We start from the raw sequence: 20165 nt of genomic DNA on the forward strand, positions 1-20165 counted from the left end.
CCGGGGACAGGCTGCGGGGCAGGCCCGGAACAGGAACCTCAGCAGAAGCCCTCCCGCTGCCTCCCCCCGCTCTGAGGCGGGGCAGCTCCGCCGGCGCGCACCGCAGCCGCGGCGGAGGGCTTCTCGGCTTTGAGCGCCTGAGACAAAGCACGGGGTTTTGTGGGGCAGATTCAGCCCGGCAGAATCGACGGCAACGTTAATGCTGACCGGTACAACCCCACCGCCAGCTGGCTTCGCTGCCAACCTTTCTGTAACGAAACCAGGGAGGCAGAAATTGCGTCTCCTGATGACGACGGAGACCCGTACCCGGGGCCGCGTCCGCCGCAGCTAACAGCGGAGAAGCCAGCTGCCCGGCGGGGAGGTCGCCGTCTCCGGGGCACCCCACCGCCCACCGGGCCGGCGCCGCCGCGCCCGCCCCTCCCCCGCAGGGTCCCCACAGCAGAGACCTACCCGGCCTCAACCCTGCCGCCGAGAGCACAGCCAGGGCGGCCGCAGCCCGGCCCGGTCCGGCCCGGCCCCCGCGCCGGGCGGCCCCCCCGCCGGGCGGCCCCGGCCCGGCCGCGCATGCGCCTCACCTCTCCGCGCGTCAGGGGAGCGGCGGGCCGCGTTTCTAAGCGACGAGGCGACGCCATGTGCGGGTTCCGCGGGCTGCTCTTGTCCCTGCTGCTGGCGCGGCTGTCTGCCTGCAGCCCCGGCACCCCGGCGGGGGCCACCGCCGCCGCGCTCGCCTCCGGGGCCGCGCAGCGGGCGGCTCCCCGAAGCGAGGAAGCGGCCTCGCGCCGAGCCCGCGCGGCCCGGGCCGGCGCCCCGGTGTCCGCCGCCAGGCCCCGCCGCGGCGGTCCTGCTCCGCCGCTCCGCCGCTGCCGTGCCGCCGGCGACTCCCCTGCCCACCGCTCGCCGCCCGGCGCCTGTGGCTTGCGCGACCGCGGCGCCGCCGCCTCGTCCCGCCTCTCCGGCGGCAGCAGGTGGGCCGGGGACGGGCTCCTTGCCGTTGCCGGCGCCGCCCCGGGCTCTGCCGCGGCCGTGCCGAGGCGGGCCGGGGCCGGAGACCGGGGCACCGGGCGGGAGCGGCAGTCCGGCCGCGGTAGGCTCGCTGCCGTGTTGCCTCGCTTCCCGGGCACGGGCCAGCCTAATTCTGAGTCGGGGCCTTGGAGAGGCTTCTCATGGCCGACATTTCAGTGGCCTCCGTAAGGCAGGGCTTGGTTACTCTGTGGTGAAGCTGTTGGCGGTGGGAGCTCGGAAGCCTATCTTAGGGAAAAAGAACTTTAAGGTACAGTTCGGGGACAGTAAAGCAGTTATAGCCTGCGAGGTACTGACAGCGAGGAGGACAGTTTCAGCTTTTTGGAGAGTAAAATCAGTGGGGGAACCATGTGTCTGCGGATTGCAGTAGTGAGGAGGACAGAGGGGAGCTACGTGGACGCTGAATTTCTTTACCACTTTTTGTTCCAGGGAATTTCAGAGTGATTTCTAAATATACAAGTAGAGCATATACGCAAAGTTACTACAATAACGAGAAAGGCTTTCTGTAATTGATTATCGATGCAAATTGTACAATAACTTTTGTAAGCCGATGAAAAGTAATACTGTGTTCCGTTGCTGGATTTAGTAATGTAAAATATGAAATTATGCAAGAATAGTCTCTTTAACAGTTTGCTGGGGGGATGGGGGCGTTGTCTTTGCAGGTCTGTGAGTCAAGTGTGTGTGGAAAAATCGCTCCTGTTCAGAAGTAACACCCCTTATCCTACTGACACTGTGGCTGTCCCTGGTGGACACGACCTGCTGTTCTGCGTGCAGCTGGATGACTGTAAGTAACCTTTGTTTCCACACATTTAATTCATAGATTGCCTCTACTTAGGGAATATTTTTTCAAACTTACATGTTATAATTGTTACTAATTACCTGGGCTGCTATAATTCCAGAGAGACCATAGTAAATCAGGGTCCCATCACCAAAGACAAAAAGATCATTGCGCTCAATTTAAGGGTAGGGTCTCTGGCTAAACACAAATCAGCCTTTATCAATTGCTTTTGTATCTGAGATACCTTAGCTGGCTACACTTAGAGCAGCAAATAAGGGTTGATGTTTGAAATATACCACTAATATCCTTTTCAGAAAGTGATTTCTTACCATATCTTGGATTCTTCATTTCATATGCTTATTTTCATACTTTCTTCTCTGCTGGCAGTGATTTTTCTCTAGTAATCATATACCCTCATAGGGTATGCCATTAACGCTTTTTTCTCTTTCTGCTTTCCACATTGTACTTCATTTGACTCATTTGATGTCCAGCTCTCTGGCATTCATTGCAATTCACTAGGGTCTCATACTTGAACACTTACTATGTTCTCTTTTGAGTCTTTTGCCTGGGAGTTTTGACCCACAGTCCCACCTACTTCTGACCAAAATCATAGAGCGTTTTAGACTGGGAGGGGTTCAGGAGATTAACAGGTCCAACAACTAGTCAAAACAGGGTTAGCTTCCTTTATCTAGTATAGGTATATATATCCACTATAATAGGACTATTATCTAGTCCTGCTTTCAGCTCTCCACAGATGTCAGAATGTTTTGCATACAGGGAAGTGCAAAGAAACAATGAGTGCCTTATAGTACATCGTATGATAGGTAGTAGTGCTAGAACTTCACCCACTGCAATTTTTAGTAGGTCTCCGGGTAAAGATGAATTTTGATGAGGGTTTAACCACAACTGAAAGTGCCACCAGGCTCCTGGGTATTCCAGCCTATAACTTGGAAGTAGCTATATTTTATCCTTTTCCCACACCACCCATAGTATCATAAAAATAGGATTACAAGGATTCTGAATTTGTAATCTCATTCAAAGGAAGGATCATCTGTGTCTAGATTGATGGCACCAGGTTTTTCTGGCCATTTAATATTTGGGCTTCATATCTATCACATGATTAGGCCCACTGCACAAGCCCTAGACATTTGATTGCACATGTACATTAGGTGTAGCACACCTGGGAACAACAGGATTCACTGTTCACGAGGCCTTTTCCTTTTCTGTGCTTGTTGGAAGAACATCTGGGAAAGACTTTATTTGGGATCACCTGAAGGATGATAAAGTTGTCCAGTAGAAACAGCCTTCTCCCCTTTGGCCTTCCCCAAGGAAATATAAAAACATATATGTACTCATCAACTGATTGTGGAAGAAGCCTTTCCAGGATGGATGGTGACATGAGCTGCCACTGCCAGAAATATAATCAAGCCTGCTCCAGAGGGCCTCCTGGAGAAGGGCAAGTGGGAACAGGCTCTGAATCTAATGAATTACCGTGGCCAGTAACAAAGAGATTGTGATGCACAAGTTGACTCCACCTCATTGGAACCATTGATAGCAGATACTAGAGTAGTGTTCAAGTTTTACTAAAACTTCTTTACGATACTTCTAAAAGATGCAGGTTTTTCCTTCCTCTGCTTGTCACTAATGGCTCTTGCCATGACTGTCCTCATTCTTTCTTGACTGCAGTACTCTCTTTCAGCTGTCTTTCCTGAAGTGTAAAACATCCTTTGCTTCACCCAGTCATCTTTCTTGCATACTTTTCTATTGCCATCCTTCAATTGCTTTCGTTTTCCTCTTTTTCGTAGTGGTGCTCTCCATCTGACAGCTGTTCCCAGCTTGGCCTCTCTAACCTTGATAGCTCATCACACCCCATCTTCTCTTTCTTTTGTGCTCTCTGTGGCCCTCTCTCCCTCTTGCAGTTTTTCCCAGTACTGCATTTTCACTGTCTTGTGCTAAGGGTGGAGTTTCACATATGTCTTTAACTGGTTTTAGACTGTATTGATACGCAATGGAGAAGCGTGACTGTTCACTACATCCCTAACAGTTCCTTCTGTCTAATGATCATGTAGCTGGCTGAGTCAAGCAGTCTTGCTGATCCAACTGACAATTACTTCATTAAGAGTAAGACATCAGTTCTCACGGACAGTTGGAAATACTGGATATTTTCAAAATACTTAAAGTACTTTTTAAAGCATTCCTGTTTTGCATACTAGCTCCTCAAGATAACAACTTTGTCTTTAGTCTTTGCAGGTGTTAGGAGAATATTGCTGCTATTTCCGCTTCTAAATCAGTGGAAAAGTGCATTTTAAAGTTACAAGAATTGTTATCCGTGAGCCTGACTCCTGTCTGGGTTGGGTTCTTTTTGTTTGTTTTTTAAAAGTTTGGTTTCAGACAAATTAAATTGTCTGAAATTCTTTTTTTGCCTTTTTCTACAAGTTAAATAGCCTTCAGTAGCCAGCGTGCTTTCTTGAGCAAGCTACACTATGAACAAGCTATACGTGTATTTTCTCTGAAAACTTAAACAGTTTGAATATCTTAAGTTTTGCTGCAGAAGGCCTTTTTCTTCCAATTTTCAGGTATATTTTGCATAATGTAATGTTGTTAATCTGTTAGCAAGTCTTCAGCTTTGATAATAGAAGAGTACATAAAGAACTGCATTCCAAAGAAAAGAAATGGTTGTGAGTAGCACAACTACCAATGTTTTCTTTTTCAGTCTAATGATTATACCATCAAGTGTATAATAAGAAAGCTGCTCTGTGCATCTATTTTTGTGGACCTTGTAGGAGCTTAATATTCCTTCGGCCTTTACCTCCTTAAAAGATTTAGTTGACTGGTTGATTAATGCTGTATTTTGATATAAAAAGAGCTTTTATTTCTGCTTGCTGCTCTGTACATCTGAGGATCTGCTCTGCCCTTGAACAGCAAAATTACATTGGGAGCTTAAGTTCTTTTTTTTCTTTCCCCTGCCCCAAACCCCCTAAACGACCTAAACTCTTTTTGGTGCTACTGTAATTGAGGGTACTGCCACTCACTCCTGTTGTCGGTACAATCTGTAGTCCTCAAACCTTGTAAGGCGTTTTATTTGGATGTATTAAAAACGTTATTGTTTGCACAAGTCCATTAGGATGAGTCTACATAGTATATCCTTAATAATTTGCCAGTTTATGACTTAGTGTTTTAGCAGTAATAATTTAATACACTGTAACATTGTGACCCTAACTGAATACCACTGGGTCAGGAGGGCATTCCTGTGGGCTACTGATAGAAACTCTGGGTTTTTAGCATGCCTATTCATATTTTCTTTGAGTTTTACCAGCCTTAATTATTTTGAATCCATTTAATGTTGTTTTTAGTGAACTCGTATATTGGTAGTGTTTTGTTACTAAAATGTCAGGTACGTCTGGGCATCTTACATAAGTTAGAGCACATACTAAGATAGTTATCTTAAGCAGTTTTCATGCTTTTTGGAGAGTCACCTTTGTGTATTAACACCTGTTTCCCATGAAACACTACAAGCTAGTACTCGTTATATCATTCTGTTCATAGCTCATATTAACCGGTTAGCAGTGTTACTGTGGATTAATTAATATGAGGCACTGTCTAGCTTATAATTACTGAAGTTGTTCCTTTTAAAAACCTTGGCACAATATTTACTTTTCCTTGGATCTATCTGTTCTAGCAATTTTATATTGGCGGATTTGTTTCTCTTTTCAACCTTTAGCAAAGCTGAACCATTACCAACAGCCACAGGATATCAAAGAATCTGATTTTTGGAAGTTCTTGGAGAAGTATGGCAGACACTCTTTCTTAGCACCGTCACAAGTCCAGCCATCATTATCTACCTTTTATCGGGTAAGCTGAAAGAAAACAGCAATCAGTTTACAGATATGTTTTTACTAAAGTTGTCTGTAATGAGATCTAATGAGAACAGATTGAAAGATTCTTGTTTTTCTACCTGTAATATTATTTCTCAGTTCTTTTAATTCCTGACTGTGTAAAAAGTTTCTGATTAGTTTTCTTGTATATAGAAGTTTGGACAACCCTTGAGACAAAACTGGGTGTACAATAAGGAGAAATATAAATTTGCCTCTGTGCCCTGATGATGTCATTACCTTGTGCTTGGCCTTAGTATTCCACAGTCACTTTATGATTTCTCCAAATTGTCTTTTCAGGCTGGTGATCCAATCCTCATCTACTTCGATTCATCATCTGTACTGAACACACTTAGACAGCCAGTAAAAATGGGAGCCAGTGGACTTTGTGTTGATGGGAATCCTGCTGGTTAGTAAAGGGGGAAGAATTTCATAGGGTGAATTTCATAGGGTGTTTTATCTGTTGTCATGTCTTAACTCAGGCTTCCTGGACAGTAAAAGCACAAGCTGTACTCGGATTTTTGCCAACTTGAGCAAGAGCTGCGTTACTGACCCTGCCCTGGATGCTGCTTCTTACTACCGTGACTTCACTGTGCTAAAGGTGCGTGTCATATTTCTTACTTTGCTCAACATCTTATTTGCTTGACTTTCCATTGCCTTCCACTGCAACTTCAGCTAACTGGGAAACTGAAGGTCATGTAGTATGTCATCCCTGGTCTCCCGATTGTTAAGGCCTTCTTGCTGGTAATCCTGTTAAAAATGTCATGATCAGTGATAATCCCTCAGTTCAAACTACTTTCCAATAAATTTCAGTTCTTAGCAAATTTTTAATGCATATAACAAGTACTTTATTGATATTCATAGTTTTGATATAACATATAACAAGTACTTTAATGATACTTCATAGTTTTGATGGTTTAACCAGAACTCTCGCATATTAAACAGACTGTTTTTCAGAGTATTTCTATCTGTTCCATCAACTTGATCAACCAAGTAATGCATGTTCTTAGTAAAGAATGAGGATTTGTTTTACACAAAGTTATCTCTAAAATCGTACTGAGGGCCAGTTATCAATATTAGCATTGTTTATATTCATAGATTGTATTCCATATACATTTCTCCATTTTTTTATCCTGACAGTAATTTCAAAGTCACCGATTTATTGCTCTGGGTTCATCACACTGGACTTACTGAATGTTAACATGAAAATATCTCTTGCCTTCTCAAGTTTCTCTGGTGTTCCAAGATAAAATGGCAGTGTAAATATTAACAGCTTATTAAGGCTAATAACTCAGTTTACCCTTATATTTGAAACCTGAATCTACATTACTGTAGTAGAAAGTCTTCTACTGATCAAATTTAACTCATGTTTTCAGGGCTTTCTTTGTCATTGTGGCCAAAATTTAATTTTTCCTCTAAATGGAACCTGAAGTAATTACTTGATTCCAGAAGGGAGTGCTCCAGGAATGGATCAAAGATGCTGATATTTTAAAATATCTGCGTTCTGCAGGTCATTAGCAGGGCAAAGAATAACATTTGTCTTCAGATGTTCTAAAAATACTTTCTGTGGATTATGTCTGTGATTTCTAGATCACAAATTGATGACAAGTTTTACACATCTGGAACAAACAAAGTAACTTTTGTCCATATAATATTGCTCTATTTAGTGATGGTTTCATGACTTTAGACACCTGCAAACCCAGAAAATTGATTGCTTTTTTGATGTTGTATGTTGGTGTCTCTGTTTTCCCCAGGTTCCAGTTAGTGACACCATTGTGGAGTCCATGAAGGTCAGTCTCTATTGCCAATGAAAATAATTTCTGCTTCTGAAATAAAACATATCTAGAATCTTAGGTATTAATAGTAATGCCCGTGGGTTGGGAACTTGGGAGGATGGGAATGTTCTGTGTCTGAGAGAAGATATTTTGGGCAATTATAGGAAAAAAACATTATAGGAAAAAAACATTATAGGAAAAAAAAAAAGAGGGGGTGGGGATATAAGGAAAGATGTACTTTTAAATGATTGGGCCTAGATAGGGCCATGGAGTCAGGGAAGTAGCTTGTTTTCTCAGAAAAAAAGGGGCATCTGCAGCAGGGTGATGTGTCCACAGATCACAACTACAACAGGAAGGTAAATCTGACTTGGATGGAAAAGCAGCGGAAGAGAGTAAGAAAGGCACTCTCCTTTTAAACAATTGCTAATTGTTAATATGTTTACTGTCTCCAGGTAAAGGTCACCGCAGTTGCACCACCTGGAGCTCCCCACATGAAAGACAACACATGTAACAATGTTGTTTCTGAGGTATCTGAATCTTCTTTCCTTTGGGCAGCTCAACAGCAGCTTAAAGTCATTGCCTTATTACCTGACTGATTCTTCTCTGAACTGGACTTTCAGGTGAACTATGAGATAGAATTCAGTGGCACGCATGGGATTCAGAGTGTTTCTGTCCGGTTCAAAGTGAGCAACATCTCTGGGAACTCAGGATCCTCTCTGCAGCAGCACTTCACTTTGCACTTCTGGGTCAGTCCCCCCATCCTCCCTGGGCTCTTACCAAGTTTGTAGTCTGTAGTTTGTGACCCAGTTTTGTATAGATGAGATGTGAAAGGACTAGAGCAGTGTCACTGTGGTGTGGCAGTTCCAGAACCCTGGGACACAGCTGGTGGTCGAAGGAAGGAGGGAACCCTGCTCTGGTCTCAAGTAAACCATGTGAGTAGGAAAACTCAGGCTCAGAGGAAGCATGCAGTCTTGCACTGCATAAGTTTGAAGAGGTTGATTATTTTTATCTGACTAATTTTTTTGCTGTCATTTTGATTTGTTTTGGGTTTGTTTTTGGTTTTTTGTTTGGGTTTTTTTTTTTGTTATGTTTTGTTTTTGGGGGATGGAGGTGGAGGGGAGAAGGGGAGAGACTGAGATCAGAGTCACCGGCATGGTCTTGTGAAGCAAGGGGTTGGAGCTGGTACTCTGTCTGAGGTGCTCAGTGTTTGTGAACAAAGTTGCTAAATTTATTCAAGGTACTTATCTGACTTTTCCCATGCAGCAGGAAAAAGAGTTACTTTGGACAGGGTAGAAATCTGGGAAATACTCAGGTGCATTGAAGTTCATATAAACCTTGTCCCATAGAGGCAATGTAAAGTGGGATAAGTGGTGACCTCAGGGGTTGGGAAGTATGCAGTGCAACCAGAGGCTTTCCCCATAAAAAATTTAGAAGTGGAATCTGCCGCTCAGAATTGGGGTCAAGGCAGGGTTTGTCTGTAGATCATCTGTAGAATTGCCTAGACTGGTATGTTCACTTCGTTAGAGACAAATGTTGAGCAATAGGAATTCATTTTCTCAAGAGCTGTCCTGGTAGTACCACATTTCAGGGTACTGACATTTAGTTTTTTACCTCCCAGACTGCAGATGAACTTGCCAGGTAATAAAGAGGATTTGGAAACAAGTAATGGAGGTTTTAGTAGTACATAATATTCAGTCATTCAAAAAATGGGTTACATTTACATTTTTGAGAATGTGAATTTGATCTTCTGAGATGAATGGATCTCATTGGTGCTAATATTTTCCTCTTCCTTCCTTTCTTCCCTTTGCCTCTTTGTAGACCAGGACTCTTTCTCATACGTTGCCTAGAAGTGGAAACCCTGGCTATATCACTGGAGCACCACTGTTGATTGCAAACAGTGGAGCCACACAGCACGTATCCTTTTCTGCTCTCAAGTTTTATTTATCAATGGGTTTATTGACTTCTGGTACTCTACTGTTGGGACTTCTGAGATTCTACCTTTACATGTGAGGGCATACCTCAGTATTACACTACAGTCATCAGCAGGCCTTTTGGTCACCACCAAACTGTAGTCCTGTGAAAGGTATAAGGAGGAATGTGGGGTGAGAGGATTGTTAAATACAAGTTGCATGTCCTATATTGTCTGTTTATGCTTTTGTTTGGCTTCTTGACATGGAGTCTGTCAGATGAGCGTTTTACAGAGTGAAGGTGATGGAAGCTGCTCACAGTTCCTCAGACACACAGTACAATTTGGAAGAAATATGAGGACAGGCTGCAAGCTCAGGTAACAACACACTCTGCAGTCGCCCTTCCTGACACAGTGTGGACTCACTTAGCATGTTTTTCCATAGCCTGTCACATAATGCTGTGGAACCCAGGTCCTTCCCTGAGGCCACCGATGGGTGTCTACAGATCTTTCCCATGCTTCTAAGAGGACTTGAATATCAGAGAGATGGTGGACCTCTAGAACAATCTGAACATTGTGAAGATCTTCTGGGACATTTTGATGCTATAGTCTGGCAACATATCTTGGGCAAGAGTAGACTTTATATTTGAGGAGTGAATTATAATGGAACCTTAAAAAGTGATTGCTTTGATGATTTGGATCATTCTTTTGTTGGTGACAGGGCAAGTACACAACCACTGATGCGATAAGATGGCTAAAGAACTGTTGGTTTTCCTTATCATGTGTTATCCTGCCATGTTGTTCTTCTCCCTTCTCATTGCAGAGAGGATTGACACTGCACCCATTTAATACCAATACTTCCGTAATGATTTTGTTGACTAATGACAAGAGAAACACTCATTACGAAGGAAGGATGTTGACAGCATTTTTTTTCTGTCCTGGAAATCACTTTGTCAAAGCTGTTATTTTCTCATTTCCAGCCTATCCCCAATCCTGGAAGAAAGTAACTGTAGTTACATCCAGAAGAAATTATACACGGTTCTTCAGGGAATGAACAGAGTAGAGGACCTTGCTATAACTGGCAGTGCTCATCCAACCCAGGCAGAAGCGTGGACGACCATTCTGATTCAGAACTGCAGTGTGCAGGTAATATGAATGCAAAAGGACCAGCTGTGAATATTTTTCCTTTCCTATCTTTGTATTGCCTTGGGGAAGCATGGGCATGGGGAAAAAAAGAACAAGCTTGTTCTTTACCTGGGATTACTTTATTTTTGTGATGACCCACTGACTCTCGGGTATAAATGCATGTAAGCAGTCATTCTTATTACAGTTCATATTACTAGGATACTTACTAAACAAACAAAAACCCTGACAGATTTAATATCTCTTGAATCCCGTTCCTGCTATTTAAATGGGCAAAAAGAGTTTAATACTGGATCCAGTGCTGTATTACCTAGTTTTCTGACAGCCTTCTAGAACTGATACTACCTGGTTTCTTCCTATTAATTTGATGCTTTTTTTATTGTCGTCCTTTCTGATTTTCCAGTTTCTAGGGGTATTTATGTATTACCTAATAAGGGTAAAAGTTTGTAATCCAAGTACTTATGGAGGAGGGAGATTCTATTCTAATAATTATTAATCTGTCAGGAGATGGTCTAATAGAATACAAAATCCAAGTGGTAGAGCTGAGACAAATTCTGTTTGGAAATGAGACAACAATGAGATGGATATAGCTCTAAAATGGGTGGCTGACCTGAGCGGAAGTTATGGAGTTAGTGCTGAAGTGACTGATTCAGGTTCTGTGACCTATGCTATCCAAAATATTAGACTTTGACCATAATGGTCTTTTTTTTAATCTTTAAAATATTCTATTAAGATGTTTGGGATATATTTTATTTTCAGGCTGTGAATTGTACTTACTGTTGCATGGTTCCTGTGACCCTGGAGATACAGATATTGTGGTCTAAGGTGGGCCTCCTGTCCAACCCACAAGCGCAAATACTGGGTGCACGATACTTTTATCGCTGCCACCCCCTGAAGGTATGGAATTTATAACCCCTCCCTCACACACAGAGGTAATTAAATGGTATTAACAGGTTATTTAAGAACCAAGGAATCGGACGGTCTTGATATTACTGAGTTGAGATTTACTGAACTTTACAGTGGTCTGGCACCAATGGCAAGAGTCTCTATTTAACAGTTTCATAGAGGAAGGTGGTTTTATGGTCTTACCAGTTGTACAGCTGGAAAAGATACTTTCTTTCCAACTGCTTAAGGACTTTCCGCTACTTAAGGACTAAAACTTTAAAGTTGCAGTTACAAACACTCAGTAACTACATGTTTATCTAGTTGTCTCTTAAAGCCTTGATATGGAATTTGAGTTGATTTATATTTCACAGACTGCACAGCATGCTGATAATCTGTGCAAGAAGATACTTCTATTCCTCTAGGGGTTCTGAAATCGCCAACAGGTAGCTGAGGAAGAGGCTAATGCTGATTGCAGCAGATTTGAAGAACTGGGGGAAAGGTGGTAAGCCAGAAAGCAGGTTTCTAAGAGAAGATTAGATGATGGAGACATCCAAGGTCAGGCTGGATGGGGCTTTGAGCAACCTGATCTAGCTGAAGATGTCCCCGCTCATTGCAGAGGGGGTTGGACTAGATGACCTTTAAAGGTCCCCTGCAACCCATACTATTCTATGTCAGCAGGAGGGTGGAGCTAGCAGGCTAAAGGAGAATGAATAGTCTTTTTCAAGTATGTGTCAGTGGATCCCATTTTGGTGATGTCAGGAATCCAGCCTAGCACAAAGCACAAGGTCTTTTGGGCAGCACATATATTTCAAGGCTTATACTTCTCTGCAAGGGCTTCAGAGGGAGCAGCTGACACCTGCCCATGGCATTCTCCTGGCAGTGAGGTATGACATGGCAAGTGTCTGTCTGGACTGTTACTACTCTTTGAACTTCAGACTCTGTCTAAATGAGATTTTACATCATTTGCTTGGATGTGCCTCATGGTACCTCTTCATCCTCCCTTCTTGCAACATACATGAAAAGAACACAATAGGAAAATGTTCACCTTGTAAAACACATGTTGCCCTGAGGCAAACTAACACCCCAGCCCACGAAGATATTTTCTAAATCTGAGCTGTTACATGGCTCCATTAACAAAACTTATGTCTGAGGAGAGAGACCTGCATTCCTAGTAAAAGTGCAGGGTGCATATCCCTCAGTAAGGATTAGCCAATCAAGAACTATGAGACTCAGATTTCATCTGCTTGAGCAACTGATGCTAATTACTTTAGACCTGTAAGGTATATGGCAAAGCAAATGATAAGAAAGCAAGTTTCTGGCAACAGGAAAAAAACAGACCATTAAAATCAGTACTGACTTTATCAGTGGCAATCCACAAACTAGGATTGTTAGTAAAGGCATTTTAGAAAAGGTAGCAGTCAGTACCACACCCAGCAGTTAAGAATTGCAGCCATTTGAAAGCATACAAGTGGGATCACCAATGCTGCTGTATATTGCTTTACTTTTAAATTATGTCACTTCCCAGTTTTAGCCTACAGATTCTCTATCCAAGGAATATCCCTTCTTTAGAGAAAACCTTTTCCTTTAGACCACACTGTGTCACTGGAGAGTTGCCTTAGTGACGGACCAGAAAACAGAACTCAAGACAGACATCCCATTTTGTACACCCATCCACAATATCTGGTTACAGTTGTATTTGGACTTCCTGAAAATACAAGACAGTCTTTAAATGATGTAGAGCTATACAGGAGCATCCTGGAAGTTGCTTGTGGCTGCCTTTTCCCAGCTGTTGAGGGGGGTCATGTATGGGGTTTTTCCCTACTAATCTCTGATTTTAAGGCAGATTTTGAAGTTCCAGACACAAAGCCAGAATCATTTTGAGGCTTCTTGTTGACTAAGGCAATTGTGCCTACTGTGTGTTTACTCATTGATAGGAGAATTTCTGTCCATCAGGAGCGAAGGGAAAATTCTCGTTGTAACTGCTCAGCAGTGGTAATTTGTAACCAAGGAATGACCTGGCATGGAGGGCAAGAAGGCCCAACTGCAGGAAGGGGTTAAACTGGCAGGAAGCAGAAGTGCCAGAGACAGACCCCTTGCAAGGGAGAGAAGTTTCCCTTGGTGATGAGATAAGAAGCAGCCTCAGCATTGTCTTGTAGCCATTCTGTAGTGGAAAGGCTCGGGGGCCATCTTTGGGCAGCAGAGCTGGGCTTGGGGGATGGACACACAGCCAGGCCGAGGTGTGTCATGCTGTCACTCTCGGGATTGGTGCTGGTGCAAGTGAATGTAAAGAATCTGCCTGTGATGCATCTTTGCAGATTCCACGTAGATCCATGTATTGCAGTAGAACTCTGCCCAATGCATTGTTAATTTTTTTTTTTTTTTTAATATTTAAGCACAAAAGTGTTTTTAATCTGCCTTGAGAAGTACCACAAAAATTCTTCAACAGGAGTCTCGGTATTTTTCTCTTCAGAGTCACAAATTCTGTCTTGGGAGCTTTTTCAAATTCTTCCTGCACAACTTTGCTCTAAAGGCAATCTTCCACATTGTTTCCAGGGAAGTGAATGAGGTAATGATTTCACAGATTGGCTTAAATCAGTGCAAGCACAGAGGGTACGCTGCCAGCCGATTCCTTCTCTTGAGGCTAGCATGCAGAGCCGGGAAGCCAGGACAGGGAGTGAGGTTGCTCTTTTGGCAGCAGTGTGATCTTAAATCAGCCCAAGCTAGCCATGAAACTCCACATAGCTCAGGGAGCAAGTGTGTTAGTTGTTTTACACCATTCTGTTGAAACAGAAAGGAACTCAGGCCTTAGAAGTTCAGTCCCCTGTTCCATCTTTACCAGCTGACCTACCAATCTGTCTCCTTTCTGAAACAATATCCTAAAATGTGAAGAATAGATTCATTGTTACATTGGGTCCCTGCTTTATTTTATTGAAAGGAATAAACCTTGTTATCAGTCCTGTCTGTTTCTGGCAGCAATCACCTGTTCAAAGGGCCAAGTGATCTTATCTTACATGAAATATATAATTTTATAAAAAAATAAAGCTAGCTTTTTTCTGTTCTTGTTGCCAACTAGCTGACATGTCTTCCTCTGAACAGAAGGCTTACTCTAGCAGAGTTTGAGTCACTGTGTTTGCTCTGGAGTTCTGTAACATATGATGCACAGTAGCTACTGATTTTTCCTGAGACCTGTGCCCTTGATTTACCTGCTAAGTATCAATTTTGGGGAATTCACTAAAAATATATCTGGAACACTTGAGTCTTGAAGACATCCTGCTTACCAGTCATCTACAGTGGGTCTCCATTAGCAAATCGAGGAGAGGTGTATCTTTTGTTATTAAGCTTGCTAAGCTCTTTGTGCTTTCCTTCTTGTTGCAGTTCCTAAGCACAAGCACAGTACCTTTGACAACTGTTGTTACCTTCACTGACATTACGGAATGGCCAGAACCTCCACGAGGCCAGCCCCAAATGCACTGGAAGCTCCCATTTGACATCTTTTTCCCATTCAAGGTGGCACTGAATTTGGAAAGAAGTTACAGAGGTGATCTGGCTGGCTGTTTTTTGTTGATTCTAATAATGTCTAGTATTCTCTGCTTTTGAAAAGTCAAATAGACAGGGCCTGTACTTAGAAGTTCAGGGAGTGAATTGATACATTGAGAATGTGATCCAGATCACAGATATTTATCCTCAGGTTCTTATACTGTGCCTATGATATCTGTGTGCCTTCTGTTCTTGGATTAAGCCACATGACTAGTTTCTCTCCTGTGTGTCCTCTCGTGCCCCTATTCTCTGTATGCACCATGTGCATGTGAACCTCACCGCAGTGAAACGCTTGAGAGATGGAGGGATCAAAAGGCGTTGCATTAATGAGGAACAAGGAAGAGGACGTTAAAAGGAACATTCCATGTTCTCAGAAACCAAGAGTGCTTTCTAAAACAAGGAGTATGGAGAGAGGAGCAAAGTTCAATGCAAGCATTTTGGAGCTGCATTTGGTCATCCTCCTGTTGGAGAAGCACCTGATTTTTCTACGTGGAACTAACTGAACACTTAAAATACAGGAGTCCTCCCAGGTGGCCTGATTTATTTAGGGTAGACATGTCTGCCAGTCACCTTTAACCTGTCCTCGTTACATGACAGCTATGCCTCTGTGACAGTTTTTGACTCTTAGTTTTCTGTCTTTTCAAATACAGATACCCAATTGAAATGTTCATGTTTTATTCAGTGTTTACATTAGCAAGTGTTACACAAATCAAAGTAACTGTAAATGTCCCATCCTCTGAAATATAACTGCATTTTAGTTGTTTGTCAAGACAGCTTCCTTCCTGATCTATATTTTTTTTCTTGAAGAAACAAGCCTGAATATGGCATTTCCTAGATAAGAAACATTCTTTTGCAGCTCCAGATAGGAACCGGACCGATAATGACAGCATTGAAATTCCGGGTGCCACATCAGAGAAAGTTGTGAACGATCCTATAGAAAAAAATCAGTTGGTTTAGGAAGAATTTGTAAATGTATTATGAGACTGAAGCTTACTGCACTACCTTACCCCTGGCTCAGTCTCTGGGACCAGAATGTAAGTTTATTGCTTTTGAAGTTGATCTTCTGATTATCTAGTCTGCCCCACCCCATCACATGGGTTAAGGAGATCTGCCCAATCATTCCATGACGTTGCTGGACAACCATATTTATTTTTAGCCAAGGGTTTATTATTTACCTTAAATTCTTCACATGATGGAAAAATCTGCCCCATCTAATGTGAAGTACTCCAGTGGAATCGATAATGAGCAAGAAAAACAGAGGAATCTGGCCTCCCTTTAATAAAATGGATTTGTTGTTTGTGTGGGTATATACTGAGTATAGCAACTTTGTTGCTCTTCCTCATTAGAAACTTCAACAGAAGGGTGCAAAAAATAAACTGAAAAACTTGTAATTAGGGTATCAAAGGAGATAACCTGAATAAAACCAAATGAAGACCCATCTAAAAAATGCACATTATGGGGTAACTTCATGTATTTAACCTTCTGAGTGTTTGCATGGTTTATTAGCTTGGACAGGCTTCTGTGCAAGTGCCTGCTGCTTCCATTGCTTCTGGTTCTGGGGCAGCCCATGAAAGCCAGCCTGAACACGTGCACCTTAGCGTTACATGTGGCTGGTGGTACCAGTACAGCAACAAGCTTTGATTTTTAGGTAGAGGTGGCTTCTCACCTGTGCCTGTAATATCTTTGCAAAGCTTTTAGCAAAACACATTTGTAGTGTACTTCACAGGTTCTCTCATGCTCCTAATTTGCGGAATCCAGGAATTAATATTATATTTGTGGAATCCAGGAATTAGTATTTACATGTGACAGTAACTGAAGGGAACAAAGGGTTAGTTGAAGAAACTTGCCAGATGTCATGTAATTCTCTGTCATATCCTAACCTCTAACATGTCATATTTTCTAGCACACATTTGGCTCCTCTGACACGTCCTCATTGCAGGAAATGGAGCTAGAAAGAGCCTTGTCCATAACCTCGTCTAGCCTGGCTTGAGGCTAGACGTTCAGTCCTAGCCACACCATACCACACGGATGTGGGTTTAGAGTCTGCAGTTTGCTATGACAGTTTATTTCACTGTGTGCTTTGTCATGTTCTGTTTTCCGCCACTGTCTGAACTTACGTGGCCTCCGCTGCAACTGAGTTTTGGGCAACAGTATGACAACATCGCACACACGAGGCAGACTCATGTCAGATATACAGAATAGGGTATTTATACTTCATGTCAAAGGGCTAAGATAATGCTGCATGATTCCTCTGCTGCCAGCATTCTGTCTGGAACCATCTTTCCAATGGGTCCTGTTTTGAGGCAGGAACTCTATTTTTACACTGTCCAAGTGAAAAATGCAGTTTTGGATTACAAAGTAGGAGCAGAATTACAAAACATTAATAAAGTCCATTCTTAGTAGCAATGTGAATCAGGCTGCCCACCCAGCTCTTACTAAAGATCTCTCTATGGTGTTGTCAGATTCTTGTCATGCTGGAGGTGAATAGCAGCGAGTGTTTTCATTCTCACTGAAAGAGTACCACTTTGGAGTACTACTACTTGCTTTCATCACAGATTCTTCCCCCCCGCCCAGCAAACACAAATAGCTGGAATATAATATTCTGAGATCATTCTCCCCTTCTATAATGTAAGAATACACATAAAATGCAAAGAAAAAGCTAAAGAAGGCATCTTAAAAAACTTCCAAACACCCCTTAGTGTGCTTCCATTTTCTTCAGGCACCAAGTACATGAGCCACTGTTAAATTTGTTTGCCGAGTTTTAGCCAGCGCTCACCACGGCAGGGTCCGTAGCGAAAGGAGAGGCGTCCTACACACTGTGCTCCCACCGCTCGCCTTCCTCGCCCGGATCAACTTACTTTTCCAGTGTGGCACTGTATGTCCATATACGTTAAGAAAGAATACATAAACGTGACCCTGCAACACATCCCCAGGCTTCCGTACAAGCGCACACAGGTGGGACGGCACGCACTGTGTCACTGGTGCCTCACGGCGGAGGGACCTCGCGCCTTCTTCCCTCCAGCACTGCTTTACACCCACCCGAGCCGGCGCCCGAGTCCTACCGGCATCGGTCCCGGGCAGCCACAGGAGCCACGGACCGCCCGCTGTCCACGCGCGGCCACCCTCCACCCTGAGCCCCCCTCGGAGCCCCCGCAGAGGCCCCGCCTGGGGCTGAGCCGGGGAGGGAGGAGAGGCTCGCGCTCCAACCTCGCACGCTGGTCGGAACGGGGGAAAATCGGTTAACACACAGCAAATTCCTGAAAAGTCGCTTCGGCAAAGCGGGCGACCGAAGCCAAACGGGTCGCGGGTGGAACAAAAAACGCACGCAGCTTCGCACGCCCTCAACCGGGAAGGAGCCGCGCCGCCCTCAGCCCGCTGCAGCAGCTCGGTTGCAAAACGAGCTGCCTCCCGGCTCTGCTCGGCGCCGGGACCCCAGCGCAACCGCCACCGGCGAAGCGGGCGCGGCCATCGCGCGCGGCTGCACCCGCACGCCCCCGCTGCCGCCGCCCCGCAGGGCGCGCGCGCGCCGCGGCACCTCTCGCCCGCCGGATGCGCCGCTGGCGGCAGCCGTCGCCCGCGAGCCGGAAGCAGCGTGACGCGGCGAGCGGCCCCGGCTGCGGCGGAGGCGGTGCGCCCTGCGGGCGGGTGAGCGAGCGAGGGAGGGAGGCAGGGAGCGAGGGAGTGCGGCCGCGCCGCGCCGCGCCCGCGAGCCGTGCCCGGGGGCGGGGGAGAGGCCTCGGCTGGGCCCGGCCGGGGCGGCTGCCGGGCCTGCCGCCTTGGGGGGGTCGCAGAGGCGGGGCCCGCTGTCGCACCCGCCCGTGGCGCCGCGCCGCGGTCCCCGTCGCGGAGGGGCGGGCGCGCTGAGGCCGGCGCTGCGCTGCGCTGGCCCTCGGCGCGCCGCAGTAAGTGGGAGCGAGTGGTGCCGGCTCCTCTCCCGCGACTGGAGGATCGGGAGCGGTTCGGCGTTGTTCGCGGGAGGGGACTGAGGACTCGGGGGGGGGAGGGGGCGGGAAGTGAGCTAAGCCTTAAAACCTCAGAGATGCTGTGCGTACAGCCGCTGCAGCGCTGCCTGCATCCCGATGCTCCCTGTCCTTTTGGTCCTCGCAAGCCTTCCAGAGCCTTCTAGGCTTTGCTTCAAATTTTCTTGACGGCTACAGAGCGTTGGTGCTGTGTGGAGTTACTGGCAGAATAAAGTTGCAGTTTGGAGCCCTGCAAGCACTAGACTAATTGATAAGAGCTGGGTTGGCCTCATTCTTCTGGAGCTTTGTGAGAGCAGAGTTGTTGCCTTTCTTGAGATTTCTCCTTCCGTGCTCGTCTCTTGTGTCTACTTACAAGATTTCTCCCTGCTCAAATAAAATATTTAAACCCTCCTGACACTTGCATGCCACATAAAAGTTATTACCTAGGTTTTGACCTAACTCTTGGTGATAAGCCTGTGTTGTCATTTAGTGTTTCTTCACAGGAGATATAACACAATCAGAGTCTTTTTTAAGAAACCTGTGATAGCTCTCTGAAAGAGGTAATAAAACTGTAGATAAAGGAGACTTAATGAGCAAAGCTTAGTTTTCCAAAAGCCTGTGGCAAGTGTCTGTGTACTATGAAGTCAAGAACAGTTTTCTTAAATGAAAAATAACTAAAATGATTCCATAAACGCTTATACCTTTGCTGACTCTGTACCCTAAAAAATGATGGATACTTGGAAGTGTTTGCCTTCTTCTCAGACTTGCTCTTCATGACACTGAGAAGCAATTTATAAAGGGTTAAAATAAAGTTTTCTTCTTTCCTCTTCTATAGTAAAGTATTTATATTTAGTCACTTTAGAAAGTATGTTACCTTTTCTGTATTTCTCTCGGTGAATAATTTTGTTGTGGTAGCTGCTTTGTTTATTTGTTTGCTGTACTACCTCCTTCTAAGCTACTCTTTGCCAGGGTTGTTATAAGAAGTGTATTCAATAGCAGCGTGAGCATCTTTTAGGCTTAGCTTCAGTAATTTTTCAGCTGCTCTTGTTGCACGTTATATTAGTAGGAATATGAAAGTAATTGTATTTTTATGTTTTTCTGCGGTATGCAGGGCAGAAAACATCTGAGAGTCACTGTCGATGATAATCTGAAAAGTCAGTTTAAGGTGTAGCAACAGTCAAAAATCAAATAGAATGGTAGAAATTATCAGGGGAGGAATGAAGTGCAGAGTAAAAGACCATATCATGCTACTATATAAATCCTTGCTTTGTCCAAGCTTGAGTGCTCTGT

The 20165-nt window shown here is 44.5% G+C and overlaps 2 protein-coding genes across 10 annotated transcripts in view; both read left to right on the forward strand.

The window, feature by feature from the left end:
* The first annotated feature begins 25 nt into the window (after nucleotides 1-25).
* TCTN3 (tectonic family member 3) lies at nucleotides 26-15584 on the forward strand. Of its 4 annotated transcripts, XM_075107916.1 has the most exons (14): nucleotides 495-965; nucleotides 1683-1804; nucleotides 5520-5650; nucleotides 5971-6079; nucleotides 6153-6271; nucleotides 7425-7460; nucleotides 7898-7972; nucleotides 8066-8191; nucleotides 9264-9359; nucleotides 9632-9729; nucleotides 10332-10497; nucleotides 11254-11391; nucleotides 13850-13945; nucleotides 14755-15584. In XM_075107916.1, exons 1-14 carry the CDS (start codon nucleotides 565-567, stop codon nucleotides 14974-14976), a joined length of 1935 nt encoding a protein of 644 aa, XP_074964017.1. In that variant the 5' UTR covers nucleotides 495-564; the 3' UTR covers nucleotides 14977-15584. The 4 variants fall into 4 exon arrangements, with proteins under 4 accessions (XP_074964020.1, XP_074964017.1, XP_074964018.1 ...); XM_075107919.1 differs by lacking the exons at nucleotides 495-965; nucleotides 13850-13945 and adding an exon at nucleotides 26-209; XM_075107917.1 differs by lacking the exon at nucleotides 13850-13945.
* Nucleotides 15028-20165, forward strand: part of ALDH18A1 (aldehyde dehydrogenase 18 family member A1) — a 47026-nt gene continuing 41888 nt past the window's right edge. For 2 of the 6 annotated variants that reach the window (XM_075107906.1, XM_075107907.1), the window contains exon 1: nucleotides 18459-18561. In XM_075107906.1, coding sequence (XP_074964007.1) covers nucleotides 18466-18561 — 96 coding nt within the window. In that variant the 5' untranslated portion in view covers nucleotides 18459-18465. Of the gene's footprint in view, nucleotides 18562-20165 lie in introns of all 6 variants that reach the window. The other 4 variants (XM_075107910.1, XM_075107912.1, XM_075107915.1 and 1 more) reach the window with 4 other exon arrangements.

This window comes from Phalacrocorax aristotelis, chromosome 12 (assembly GCF_949628215.1).
Source record: "Phalacrocorax aristotelis chromosome 12, bGulAri2.1, whole genome shotgun sequence".
Classification (NCBI taxonomy): domain Eukaryota; kingdom Metazoa; phylum Chordata; class Aves; order Suliformes; family Phalacrocoracidae; genus Phalacrocorax; species Phalacrocorax aristotelis.